This window comes from Drosophila novamexicana, unplaced genomic scaffold (assembly GCF_003285875.2).
Source record: "Drosophila novamexicana strain 15010-1031.04,08,12 unplaced genomic scaffold, DnovRS2.1 tig00000932-arrow-arrow-pilon, whole genome shotgun sequence".
Taxonomy (NCBI): Eukaryota; Metazoa; Arthropoda; class Insecta; order Diptera; family Drosophilidae; genus Drosophila; species Drosophila novamexicana.
Genome location: NW_020824832.1, coordinates 1,131,334 through 1,145,833, shown reverse-complemented (window position 1 = coordinate 1,145,833; position 14,500 = coordinate 1,131,334). Strand labels below are relative to the sequence as shown.

General features: G+C 35.8%; 1 protein-coding gene across 1 annotated transcript; it reads right to left on the bottom strand.

Moving 5' to 3' along the window:
• Positions 1-1,329: 1,329 nt before the first annotated feature.
• Positions 1,330-11,244, bottom strand: LOC115765136 (nose resistant to fluoxetine protein 6). The gene is made up of 6 exons (XM_030708534.1): positions 10,858-11,244; positions 7,016-7,418; positions 3,620-3,693; positions 3,021-3,550; positions 1,705-2,361; positions 1,330-1,650 (listed from the first exon to the last, which is right to left on the bottom strand). The coding sequence occupies exons 1-6, from the start codon at positions 11,171-11,173 to the stop codon at positions 1,378-1,380; spliced, it is 2,253 nt and encodes a 750-aa protein (XP_030564394.1). The 5' UTR covers positions 11,174-11,244; the 3' UTR covers positions 1,330-1,377.
• Between the last annotated feature and the right edge of the window lie 3,256 nt (positions 11,245-14,500).

The following is a 14,500-nucleotide window of genomic DNA, read 5'->3' as shown; positions in this document are numbered from 1 at the left end:
AAAAAAATAAATAAAAATATAGTTACCTTTCCCATCAAAGTACACCTTGAACATTGTTAAATCCGTCTGTAGATTCTTGAATTTATACGGTAGCCCAAAGAAAATCAGTTGTGATCAAGGATCGGAATACTCCTTATATTTAGGCAAAGATTTCTGTAGGCAATACAACTATTGAATTACATATCACGTCGTTCCAACAATCTTCCATTAATGCCCCAGTGGAAAGACTCCACTCAACCCTTGCCGAGATCTATAGACTAATTTCGAAAGAGAAAAGAACGATATAGTTTAACAGAACACGAATTAATTATTAAAGAAGCCTTCATTACATACAATAGTTCAATTCATTCCACGACAAAACTAACCCCTTACGAACTTTTTACTGGACGGACACACATTTTTACTAATCAAGTGGAATCGATGAATGAATGAATTTAGACAAGACCTTTACCAAACCGTAGCCGGGGTCAAAGATTTGGTGGCTTCGAGCTCAAATTCATATCCAAGGATTTTAATGATAAATCATTTGAGATGTGTTCACATTTTTTTGATTTGAGAAGTTTCACCCGTATCAGTGGTTTATTGGTGGAAAACGATCAGTTTCAAAATAAATTTTCAAAGCTTTTGAGAACATTTATTTTATACGTACCACGGACAAGCCCGGGTTACACCCGTTAGTTTTTTATATAAAGATATTAGGATATTTGCAAATCAAAACTATAGCATTAAGATTGTTGCTTAAAAAATTGGGTAATTCCAATCTATTTTTTTTTTCATATATATGTAGCTATCGGGTAGTGGCGGAGGTGCCGTTAGTTATAAAATGAGATATACCTGATCCGCGAATAGTATTGTAGAAGCTACATGCAAATTTGGCGAGTCATCCTTCTGACATGGAAAGATCAACTCGGCGATTGATGCTGACCAAAAATATATAGATTTTAAGGGATAGTAAAGGGTTATAATTAATCAGCAAAGTGCTTATTGAAAATGCAAAGTGTACAAATATTAAAAGGCGAAACTTAGTGTACGACTAAAAAATCAAAGGTCAAAATCTTTGCATTTGTTTTGTGATAATAAGGGGTGGTCAGTAATTCGATATACAACAACTTATTTGGCAAACCGAAGTATTTAGGCCCTTTTTTTCTGTTTACCCATATAAAGTTGATACTGGCTATTCAAGACAGGACAGTTAAAAAGATAATATTAAGCGCACAGGTATACTATCCGTAATGAACTAATAGTATTCCATGCAATTTTAAAGAAATGAAGCCTGATTTAGTTTAATATATTATAAATAAAACAAAAAAAAAATGCATAATACAAATATTTTCGTTCGTAAAACAAAAGAAAAAAAATCAATTTACAAATTTATAATTATGCCTTGGATGGATCCACAGCTGGGCTGGCTAAAGCCACAATTTCTGGCACTTGATCAAGCACTTGTGTGGTTGGGACTGGCTCGGTTACTTGATCGATGATCGGAGCCGCTTTAGATGGGTCAACGTGTGTTGGTTTTTTTGGTACTGGCTTGGCGTCGCTGCGTCCAAAAATTGCCTTCTCAATACCCAGAATGGGAGCCTCAAAGGCTAACGTTGCAAAGATGGAGAGCGTCAGTGTGATACCAAAGTCGTGCCACCACCGCAAAATCTGCAACCAGAACAATATAGAAGTAAGAAAAAAAATATATTTACACACTCTTACCGCATCATAGTCTGAGAAGTGGGTATCCGTTTGGAGCCTTGCGGCATTCACCAGCTGTACGATTCTGTGTATGACGTACATACAGTAGCACAGACGGCTAAAGCCCGTGAAGAAGCCCCAAGAAAGGAAGTCGTTGATTAGGCCGCCGTGACCATTGTAACAGGCCCATACAATCCATCCAATGGCTAACGCCCAAGAGGTGCGGCTTAGTGGCTCAAACAAAGCGCCCTCAATTAGTGGAGAGTTCGGCGTATGCGGCAGGATACGCCAGAAGGGACCCCAAAGGTCCGCCAGCATAGTGCCAAAGGCCACTACCCAACCAATGATTACCCAGTGCTTGGCTAATGGAATCTGTCGTCCACGATTGCGCGTAAACAGGAAGTAGCCAAAGATAACTCCGATCAACCAAGTCGGAATGCGCGTATGCGTCGGGTAGTAAGTCAAGCGCTGTCGCAGATCAACATTATTGTCTTGAACACGAAATAGTGTAAAGTCGTTATGTAAGAATGTTGCAACGGTGCAGCCAAGACAAAGTAAAGCAAAAATCACAATTGGTATAAGTGCTTTTTTTCCCCATTTATATAATGGTATAAGGAATAGCGGCGACAGGAAGTACAATTGGGTGTCTACAGCCAGGTACCAAGACTGTGAAACGCACTGTAGTGAATAATACAAATGTGTCGATTAAAAATCATATTAAGAAAGTAAGAGGCTCTAGTCGGGAGTTCCAGACTAGGGTATACCCTGAACCCTCTTCTACCATCACCAAATGCAGCTCGCGCTACGAGCTCGTTTGCCACACCAAAAATGCATTGCTTATGAAAAAAAAAACGAATTAAAAGAAAAGAAACATACTGTGATATAGGATAATTGCTATAATAATAGACAATTGCTTTGGTAGATCAATGATGGCGGGGGAAACGATAGCTATGGAGTGAAAGATACTGGATATATATGTATATATATATATATAGCTGAAATAAATATATATATATAAACATATATACTATTCTAGAAGCTATGTACATGTCAATAGGATCTCGATATCGATTTTTATCGATTGCTTGGAAACAAACAAACCAGGAAACCCTACGTTCAATGCAATTTCAAGTTTCTATCTCTTATAGATTTTGAGATGCGTTTATACGTACGGACAGACGGACGTGGATAGATCGACTCGGCTATTGATGGTGATCAAGAGTCGGAGATGCTTCCTTCTGCCTGTTGCATACATTTGCACAAAAACATTATACCCTTTTTACCAATTTTTAATGGGTTCAGGGTATAAAAAGATCCCAAACAAGTGTCTTACTTACAATGCTGTAGGGAAAGGCATAGTTTTGCACATAAAGTAGTGTGGCCCACCATGTGTCCGCACAGCGTTGGTCTTGCGTACCCAGCTTGAACCACATGGGTCCGGCACCGGAATAGCGATACAGTGACATAATGTACAAAACCACGACAGCGACAACTGGAGTAAGGCGGATATAGCGATGGAAGTACATCATCGGGATGTTCAGCTTGCCCTTGGTGCGCTCCATCTCTCGAAAAGCGCCCCAGCACATCAATAGACCAGACATGAAGAAGAATGTATCCACGCAGAGGGAGCCATTCTGTACAAGCATAGAGTAAGGTGTTTCTAACCAGGTATAGTATTTGTTGCGATTTATGTGTGGCAGATCGTAGAAAGTCATGTAGCCGTGCCCAAAGACAACCCACATCATACTAAAGCAACGCAGACCGTTTAGGCAGTGGATAACATTTGGACTGTTAATTTTCTTGACAGTGAAAATCTTTGGTGCATTATGCAGTACCGAGAAGGCTACATAAAGCGGTCTTTTAGGTGCTGCAAGAAACAAGATTTTGATAAATTTCTAGCCATTATTGATGATATGTTGAATAAATATATACTTACCACCCTTTCGGGTCTGCACAAAATCGTAAACGCTGCTGGCTAGCAAGAAAAATATTATCAGCGAAAAAAATACGCTGCGTGAAGAGTTTAATATTATTTTGAGTTCCAAGTACGAAAGAATGTATCAGTCGAAAAATTCCGACTTCGTAAAGTGTGCTCCCAGTGTGATAAAAAAGTACACTATTTTTGTCATATTGTTGAATACGTTATACTACACCTCGATAATATACAACTATATGATTATCTTTTTTTTCTCTTTTTCTAGAATGCTATCAAATTTAATTTAACTATAGTTTGCGTACAGACCTAATCAAACTTATTTCGTCTAAAGCCTATTTTTAGAGAAAGTAATTTCCAACGCCCTTTAAATTGTTTTTTATACCCTTGCAGAAGGTCCTATAATTTTGTCGTGATATGTGTAACGCATAGAAGGAGACATCTCAGGCCCCATAGAGTATATATATATTCTTGATCAGCATCAACAGCCGAGTCGATATGGCCATGTCCGTCCGTCTGTTTCTATGCGAACTAGTTTCTCAGTTTTAAAGCTATCTTAATGAAACCTTGCAGAATACCCATTTTTTGTTGCACGCAGCACATATGTCAAAACCTGCTGGATAGGACCACTATATCATATAGCTGTCATAGGAACGATCGGTCGAAAATAAGTTGTATAAAACAAAATTTTGTTTATCTAGATATCTTGACCAAACTCGGCATTTATTAGATTTACTATACTCCTCATATATATGCAAAATCCTATTCAGATCAGACCACTATATCATATAGCTGCCATAGGAACAATCCGTCAAAAATGTAGTTCTTGTATGAAAAAACATTTTGTTTTCAAGATATTTTGACCAAGCTCGGCCTTTATTAGTTTTACTATACTCCTCATATAAATGCAAAATCCCATTAAGATCGGACCACTATATCATATATCTGCCATAGGAACAATCGGTCGATAACAAGGTTTTTGATTAAAAACCTTTTTTGTTTATCAGGATATCTTGACCAAACTCGGCATTAACTATTTTCCCTGTGCTTCTTAGATATGGGCAAAGCACTATAAGCATTATGAAAAGGATGGGTCTGCAAGGGTATTAGATCATCGGCGTGCCAAAGATAGCCTTTCTTTCTCGTTTTTACCATATTGTTTAATAGCCAGATTCTGAGTGTGTTTGGGAAAGGCCTATTAAGGGTTTAAAAATGAGTTTAAAGTCGGTCGGACGAAACCTTATTTTTCGTCGGTATAACTTTCTTAGCCCATATTTTCCAAAAGACGCTAAAGCTCTTTTAGTGTGCACTTACAATAAGTAAGGCTTGATCAGAATGTCATACATTCAGCAAGTGTTCACTATTACAGCTAGGGACGTTTACATTTCGATATATGTATATTGATGATGTATTGATTCTTGTCATTTTCACTTTGTGAACCAAAAACAAGTAAGAGGCTCTAGTCGAGAGCTCCCGACTAGGGGATACCCTGAACCCTCTTCTTCCAACATCAAATGCATATATATATTCTATTTTAGAAGCTATATGGCAAGTTTGGTGACTCTAGCTCTTATTATTTACCAAAATTGCCTAAAAAACAGGATATCAATGTAGATTTTTATCGATTGCTTGGAAACGGAGTAAGTTATGGATTATTGGAAACAAACTCGATCTGCGCGGGAGCTAGGAGCATCTACATCTAAAATTTCAAGTCTCTAGCTCTTATAGGTTCTGAGATCCTTGCGTTCATACATACGGACGGACGGACGGACGGACGGACGGACAGACAGACGGATATGGCTAGATCGACTCGGCTATTGATGCTGATCAAGAATATATATACTTTAGGGGGTTGGAGATGCTTCCTTCTGCCTGTTACATACATTTGGATTTTGCACAAATACAATATACCCTTATACCCATTTTTAATAGGTTCAGGGTATAAAAAATATTTCTTAATAAAAGGTGACAATTACAAGCTTTGCCATGTGCCTAACTACAAACAAATACATATTTGTGATAGGATGTGATGAACAAATCAAGTTATAAGTATAAAAAGCTTTTTCTTTTATGAATGAATTGTTGGCCAAACCAAGAATTCCGAACTTAACTACACTCCGCGCATATGAGCGTAATTTTGTAAACATCCAATTACTATTATATACTCTAATGGCATAAAAACAATCGATCGAAAATTAAGCTTCTTTAAATGATAGCACTGATAAGCATAGAAATTATATGTAAATATAGATATAGATACAGATAAAGATAAAGATATAGATATAGATATATGTATATATAGATATAGATATAGATATAGATATAGATATAGATATAGATATAGATATAGATATAGATATAGATATAGATATAGATATAGATATAGATATAGATATAGATATAGATATAGATATAGATATAGATATAGATATAGATATAGATATAGATATAGATATAGATATAGATTAGATATAGATATAGATATAGATATAGATATAGATATAGATATAGATATAGATATAGATATAGATATAGATATAGATATAGATATAGATATAGATATAGATATAGATATAGATATAGATATAGATATAGATATAGATATAGATATAGATATAGATATAGATATAGATATAGATATAGATATAGATATAGATATAGATATAGATATAGATATAGATATAGATATAGATATAGATATTAGATATAGATATAGATATAGATATAGATATAGATATAGATATAGATATAGATATAGATATAGATATAGATATAGATATAGATATAGATATAGATATAGATATAGTTATAAGAATAGATATAGATATAGATATAAGATATAGATATAGATTAAGATATAGATATAGATATAGATATAGATATAGATATAGATATAGATATAGATTAGATATAGATATAGATATAGATATAGATTATAGCTATAGCTTATAGATATAGATATAGATAATAGATATACGATATAGATTATAGATCTAGAATAAGATATAAGATATTAGATATAGATATAGATATAGATATAGATATAGATATAGATATAGATATAGATATAGATATCGATATAGATATAGATATAGATATAGATATAGATATAGATATAAGATATAGATATAGATATAGATATTCGATATAGATATAGATATAGATATTAGATATAGATATAGATATAGATATAGATATAGATATGGATATAGATATAGATATAGATATAGATATAGATATAGATATAGAATATAGATATAGATATAGATATAGCTATAGATATAGATATAGATATAGATATAGATATAGATATAGATATAGATATAGATATAGATATAGATATAGATATTGATATAGATGTTATATTTAAATTTGTATTTTCGTGTTAATTTTACTCACATTGCAAATATATCCACACCGCGAAATTCGACCGGCGCATCATATTTACACCATTTTTCCTGAACCATTGTAAAATCAAGATCGATGACATCATTTCCATAAAAATGTGAAATTGCGTACTTAAGAAGTGAATCAGTTTTTTCAGCACTGCATGTGCTGGGCACACATAACCCTAATTCGAAGATCTCAGGATCCGTTTGCTTGTAACTAATGCGAGAAAATTCCTCATGCCGGCGCTTTACTTTGCTGTAGAACTGTGTTATATTTAAACGTGCCAAACAATACTGGCCACGTAGGTTGTTGCCGTAGGTTGCTGACGCCGCTACGCACTCTTCGTATTGGCCCATGCTAATGAGATGGCCCCAAAAGAAGCCGACGGGCAGGCGACCCCACGTATCCGGGACTAAAAGAAATAAAATTGATTTTATTCTTATTAATTTGTTCAATCGGTATAATGAATATAAATAACCAAGCGAGTATTACCCGCCATAACCATGACCATGGTTTTACATATATACCATGAACCCATTATAAGTGGAAAAATTTGTATAATGGTTATGTGCAAATGTATGTAACAGGCAGATAGAATATATTTACTTTATAAAGTACATTTATTCTTGGTCAGCATCAATGGTCAGGTCGATCTAGCCATGTTCGTCTGTCTGTCCTCCCGGCTGTCCGTATGCATTTACGCAAGGATATGAGATCTAGAGATTTGAAATTTCGAAAGTAGGTTTTACTACTAACCGCGCAGTACGAGTTTGTTTTCGATAATCAATAATTTCTTTCCGTTTCCAAGCAATCTATAAAAATCGTCTGTCTGTCCGTCCGTCAGTATGTATGAACGCAAGGATCTCAGAAACTATCAACTAGCTTGTTTGCGAAAATCAATTACTTTCTCCGTTTCCAAGCCAAATTTAACCTGCAGTTTCTTGAATAGCCTAAATATACCTAGTATCTATCTATTTATCGCCAAACCACACATGTGCTGCAATTTTAATTCGTTTGCCCTAGTCGGGAGTTCCCGAATCCCGGGAGTTCAAGTTTTTAGCTCTTATAGGTTCTGAGATCCTTGCTTTCATACGCACGGACGGTCAGAAATGGAAAGATCGACTCGGCTATTGATGCTGATCAAGAATATATATACTTTAAGAGGTCTGAGGTTCTTCCTTTTGCCTGTCATATACATTTTCACAAAAGCATTATACTTTTTTTTTTACCCATTTTCAATGGATTCAGGGTATAACAAGAAAGAGGCTCTAGTCGGAAATTCCCGACTAGGGGATACACTGAACCTTATATGTATGTATGTAGGCTAGAGATCTTCGAATTCATACATACGCACAGACGGAGCGACAGACAGACGGATGTACTTAGCAGGATCGACTCCGCTATTTATGCGCATCAAGCATCAAGCATGTATGTATGTATATACATATGCATGTATGTATGTATGTACATATGTATGTACATATGTATGTATGTATATGGTTCACATAATGGGGTCAGAGATGTGAGCATGGAAACTTATTTGGGCCGGCCATGCACGCACACTAACACCATTTTTAATTTACATACCAGCATTTATGGTTGCCTGCCTATTCGATGCGAATTTGACAAGATTTAAAGTTTTTGGATATTATTTTCTTTTATGTATGTACATGTTAGCGCGTACATAGTGCGCTTTTAATAATTGGTAGTTCACAATGTTAGGTATTATCACTAACCAAACAACATATAATATGCATAGAGCTCGAAATATGTGTAGAGCTCGAATTTCAGAAATCACAAAAACTTCAAATCTTGCCAAATTTGCAAGGGACAAGCAGGCATGCAACTAACAGGCACACAAGCGCATAAATTGTTCTATTCATGTACAAAATATGCAACTACGCGTAAATTTCGAATCCAGAATATTTTAAATGAACACATGCCAACGCTTACCCTTACCAATGATAACGAGCTAAAATTAATTTCGCATCAACGTGGCAACCCTTTCATTATTTAATATTACTCGTCCCTTCACCGACTTTTGAGAAAAATTGAATTTGTGGGCATTTTTGCTTGTGCGGACACATACACACACACACACACACACACACACACAGACAGTACAACGGTAAATACACAAATGGAAAGAGCACTGAGAGTAAGCCAAAGCAGTTTCCTGTAGTGTGAGGGAATAAAAAAGAGCAGCGATGCCGTTCTATCACACAAGTCATATGTATTTCTTACTCTCTTGCTGTCTGAGCGTGTGAGCGTGCCTCGAACCCAATTAAAAGCGAAGGCGACTTTGGACCAGGCCGCTTCAAAAATACGAGGCCCCAGCGTCTTCCACCGATTGTCTAGTCTTAATGTTGTTTGATTAGTGATTTTACACTGGTTGACCAGTTTATATGTATGTTGTTTGGTGAGTGATATTACTTTGGGTATTCAATTGATTTGGACGAGTCAATGGCGATATTTGGCAATCATTAGCACAATTTCAGATTAGATTCAAATTGAACTGTCAATTGGCCAGGAACTTAACACTAAGTATTATCACAATCACACTAATGCTCAATTAATACAAATTGTAGTATGGCCAAGATTTAAATTAATATGTTGCTCATAATATGACATGAAAATGTTGCATCATAATCTAATTATCCAAATCTAATCGTTTATATAAAAGTTTACTAATATATAGTGCTCAACAATTTAGATTTGAATTTTGATTTACGATGCGCCATTAAAGTTTGTGATAACTTATGAATGAGCCTCAAGAACAACCAAAATAGGCCTCATTACCTAATTTATACGCCTATAGTATAGGAGTACAAATTCTATACTATCATTGACTGCTCCATTGCTGCACTTAGTAAATTCTGATTGATTATTTACAAGGTTGTGCAAACAGAACCATTAATCAAGCCAATTGAGCGCACGAAAAAATTAGAGAGGATTGGGATTAAGGAAATTGACGAAAATCTGAAAAATCATATTGTAATAATGATTCCTTTGATTTCTAGTAAATTTCTATCTATTCATAAAAAATAGTCTTTGCGTGATTGTCTGAGAGTTTGGTAGTCAATTCACAGCTCAAACCATAGAAGAAATGAAGCTGATGATTCTGCAACAAGTGTATAATGATTTTGTGGAAATGTACGTAACGGACAGAAGGAAACATCTTCGACCTCAAAAAGTCGAAATAAACAAAAATTTGCATACTTATTTTTGTGTGTTATTTTTCCCTACCCATTAAATCGGTTAAGTATTTACCACAGCTTAAGCAGGCTAGCACGATGCGTTTTGAAAGAAGAAGGTTCAGAGTATCTCCTAGTCGGGCACTCCCGACTAGAGCACTCTTACTTGTTTTGCTCTTAAGGGAATTCTCCAACTCCATAAGTATACATATTCTTAATCAGAAACAAAAAGCGGGCCATTCCAGTCAAGTTCCCTTGTTAGTGTGTCCGAATATAATCAATCCCAGCTAGAGGCTTTTACTTCAATTATTTTGTAAGTAGCGAAAGAATTCAAAATTGAAAGCATCCAATTTTAGAAATCGACGTTCCCAAACAGACAGACAAACAGACTGGATAAGATATACTTCAATCGACCCGCAACAGCGGATAATTAATATATACTTTATATGGTCACATTTCGTTATTTAACCTATTTTATCCAATTGAAATATGCACGCGGTATATAAAGGGGTTAGATATATCCTAGATTTGAAAACTTGATTAGCAAATGGGCAAGAATATCCATATGCCAAATTTGTGTTGGTGTACCTAGATATCGTTTTATATTTGTATCTTACCCATGTTCTGGGTGCAAGTTAAATATGATACTTAGCTTACATTCTAGAGCCCACTCCTCCATGTTTTGGATGGCGTCACGTATTCGTGCTACGTCCCTATCGCAGAGAACATCATCGTAGAGTCGATTATTAAGCGAATCCTTGGAGCCAGTTCGTACCATAGAACTGCCGGTGGTATTAGTCATAGCAGCCTTTTGTGTGGCTAAAGCAAAGAATTGATAGGACAGGCTAGTCTGCATTGGTGTCGAATATCCAGTTAGCAATTCTCTGCTATTATTTGAGTAAGCTTCAATCGAGGTGGCTAGCAGCAAAAGCAACGCTGCTTTTAGCAGCCCCAGTTTATGGTGCTGCGCCATAGTTCTTGCTAATCTGATCCTTTTTGTGTCCGTTTTCTGGGGAATATCACTAGGTAATTGGAGATGCGTGCCAATTGCACGAGCGGGTAACTAATTGTATAGCCAATCGAATCAATAGCTTTTATAGGCTAAAGTGACCACTTGAGGTGTTGTCAACATCGACGCCAACGTCGTCGGTGGTGCTGCCGCGATGACCAAACGCTTTCGCGCAAGAAATTTATAAATATTTTTTCATATATGTACATAGATACAGTCCCTGGCTAAAAGTGATAAGAAACTTTATAATCAATTGCTTATCTTTTTGACACGCTAGGCGTTTGCTATACACTAGCGCGGATTTGGCTGGGATTTGTTGCACACTCGTACCCATGTCCATACCACTGGTGTAAATTATGTCAAAGCAGACTTTAAAACTGTACTGATAAACCATGACGATTTATTACTGAACGCTCTTAATTAAATTACTGGAAAGCCCGAAAATAAACAACTGAACTTTGATCGGTGCATGCAAGGTGAGTAAACCTCTCTTAGCTTTTTCTATAGCTTTAATTATGCTTGATAACGCCATTATCAATTTTTCTCGGAACGTGTAGCTTATTGAAAAACTTCATAGCTATATGATCAGTGGTAAGAACACTGTGTTAAAATATATTAATGGTAGCCAACTCGAACAGTTCGTTTAAAATGCATAGAACACGCCGGAGAGCTTGCTTTGACAACGCTCCTACTATATCAATAAAAATAACATAGTCACCGAAAATCAATATACGGTTCGTTTGTCTGAGTGTCTGTTTCTATGTAATCATATGCGTACTTCAGTTATGAAACCGCATAAGACTTTTCATATGACCTTTATGACCCGAACCTATTGCAAATGGGTAAAAAGTGCTTGTGCAAATTTGTTATATAAAATAAATAAAACATCTCTGACCCCGTAAAGTATATACATTCTCGGTCAGTATTAATAGATAAGTCGATGCTGAGCACTCTTGTTTTGCATTGTCAATGCTCATTTACATATGTCAATACAGTGCGAGAGTCAAAAAAGTATTGGTACACCTTATTCTACTTCCAGCATCAATTGCAGGGCGCTCTTCGTGCTCTTTGCCTTAAAATAAATAAATTAAAACTAATAATTAAAGTAGGAAAATAAGTTCGCCCTTGTGGAGTCAAACTCGTAACTACCTCCAACTAACAGTTTTGACCATCGGGAGCACGGAATAAACATCAAACATATAGATAGAATCGCCCGTTGTTCATTTAAAAATCGATAACATACTCTGAACCCATTGAAAATGGGTAAAAAGGGTATTATGCATTTGTGCAAATGCATGTAACAGGCAGAAGGAAGCATCTCCCTCCGACCCCATAAAGTATATATATTCTTGATCAGCATCAATAGCCGAGTCGATCTAGCCAAGGAAATCAGAACCTATAAGAGCTAGAGACTTGAAATTTTATCGAGTTAGTTTCCGATAATCGATAACTTACTCCGTTTCCAAGCAATCGATACAACTCGATATTGACATCCTGTTTTTTAAGCATATTGGGTAAATATTAAAAGCTAGACTTACCAAACTTGATATGCTGCTTATAGAATGTTATATATATATCAAGTATTTTTCATTTTATACCTATCGCCACCTCCCCGCTACCACAGCAGAGCTATAAATCAAGTTAATAACCCAACTTGTATTGCCCACTAATTTAAGCCACATTTAAATGTAATTGACTTTTTGAGAATACCCAAATGTTCTATGGTACAATAAGACTGTAGAAAATTTCATTAAGATCGGTAGCTAGCACAAATTCCAAGAATTTTTGTATGCATGTACACACACACATTCATGCGCCTGTGTTTCGAATTCTATCAACAGCATTGCAATTGCGATTGTATTGTTTTCTGTGCTGCTATTTTAATTCGTTTTTTTCTTATTATGACTTAATGAGTGGTGCGGCTGTTGAGTAAAGGCTGTAGCCTCTACTTGGAATAATACGATGGTTCAGGGTATCCCCTAGCCGGGAACTCGCGACTAGAACCTCTTGTTGTCTCTGATTTGATTAAAATGTTACAGTACGACCTCGCTCAACGCAATCCTCGTTACACGCAACTCTTCGATAATTGCAACATCCGATTTCTTAACATTGTAGACTCTGTAAACGCAACTTAAAAAAAAAAAATTTCATTTAACTTCCAACTTCCAAGGAAAATTGTATGTTTTAGTATGTTTTTACCACTTTTCTTTTGTTCTCTTGTTCATTCGTTCAATTGTCTCTGTCGAAAAATATAAATTGGGGAATCCCACGCATGATGCATGTGTGTATGACTGGTTCCTGTGCGCTTTTAGTTTGATGGAATTTATTTTGCGATCGGTTGATTCACACGTGCTGCCTACAATATGCCAGTAATTAAACGTGTCAATAAACTTACAATAGCACAAAAATGTGAAATAGTAGAAAAACTGGATAGCGGCATTGTTATTAAATCCATATGTCAGGAATATCATGTGCATAAATCCACAATAACTAGGATTAAACGTAGTAAAGCTGCGCTACGAAAGTTCATCACAAATGCGGAATTCGGGCCGGGAAATGCATGGGGTAAAGTGTGATCTTATGCTATGAAAAAGTCCTGAAATATGTTGATTTATTCCAATGATCAATGGACTGGTTAAAATTTATAAGAGATGAACTACTTCATGAACAATCAATGATTGCAGCGATTTCCGATCATCTAAATGAAGTTAATAATTGACAGGTCTTATGAACACGTAAGCGACGACTCTTCAACTGCAGGCGAAGTGGATGAAATCGAAAGTCCAGACAAAAGCAATTGCAAATGCAATTGCAAACTGTTATTAATGGTTTTAACACCTGAATTAAATGGACTGAACAGACGGAACTCCCACTAAATGACATTTTGAAACTTCAAGATCTTCGCGAAACAGCTGTTTAGAAAAGTATAAATTGTAAAAAAGTACAGACCACAATTTCTCGATTTTTCAAAAAATAAATAAAGTTAAATGAAATCCTTGCGTTGAACACAGAACTATTCGATTTACTTTAATTTTAATGGTTAGCAAAGGCATCGCTTTTTGGTAATAGGTCCCGTGGCTAACAGAAAATTTTTCCCTCCACCTCATTTTTCGCAATTGGCCAAATTTTAATAGGTTGCGTTGAGCGAGGTCGTACTGTATTTCTAATATATGCTCTCGCAGTTATTGATTACTATCCAAACTAACCAAATTTTGACTTTTACAACTAAAAGTGCTCTAGTCGGGAGTGCCCACCAGAGGACACCCTGGACGTGCTTCTACCAACATCAAA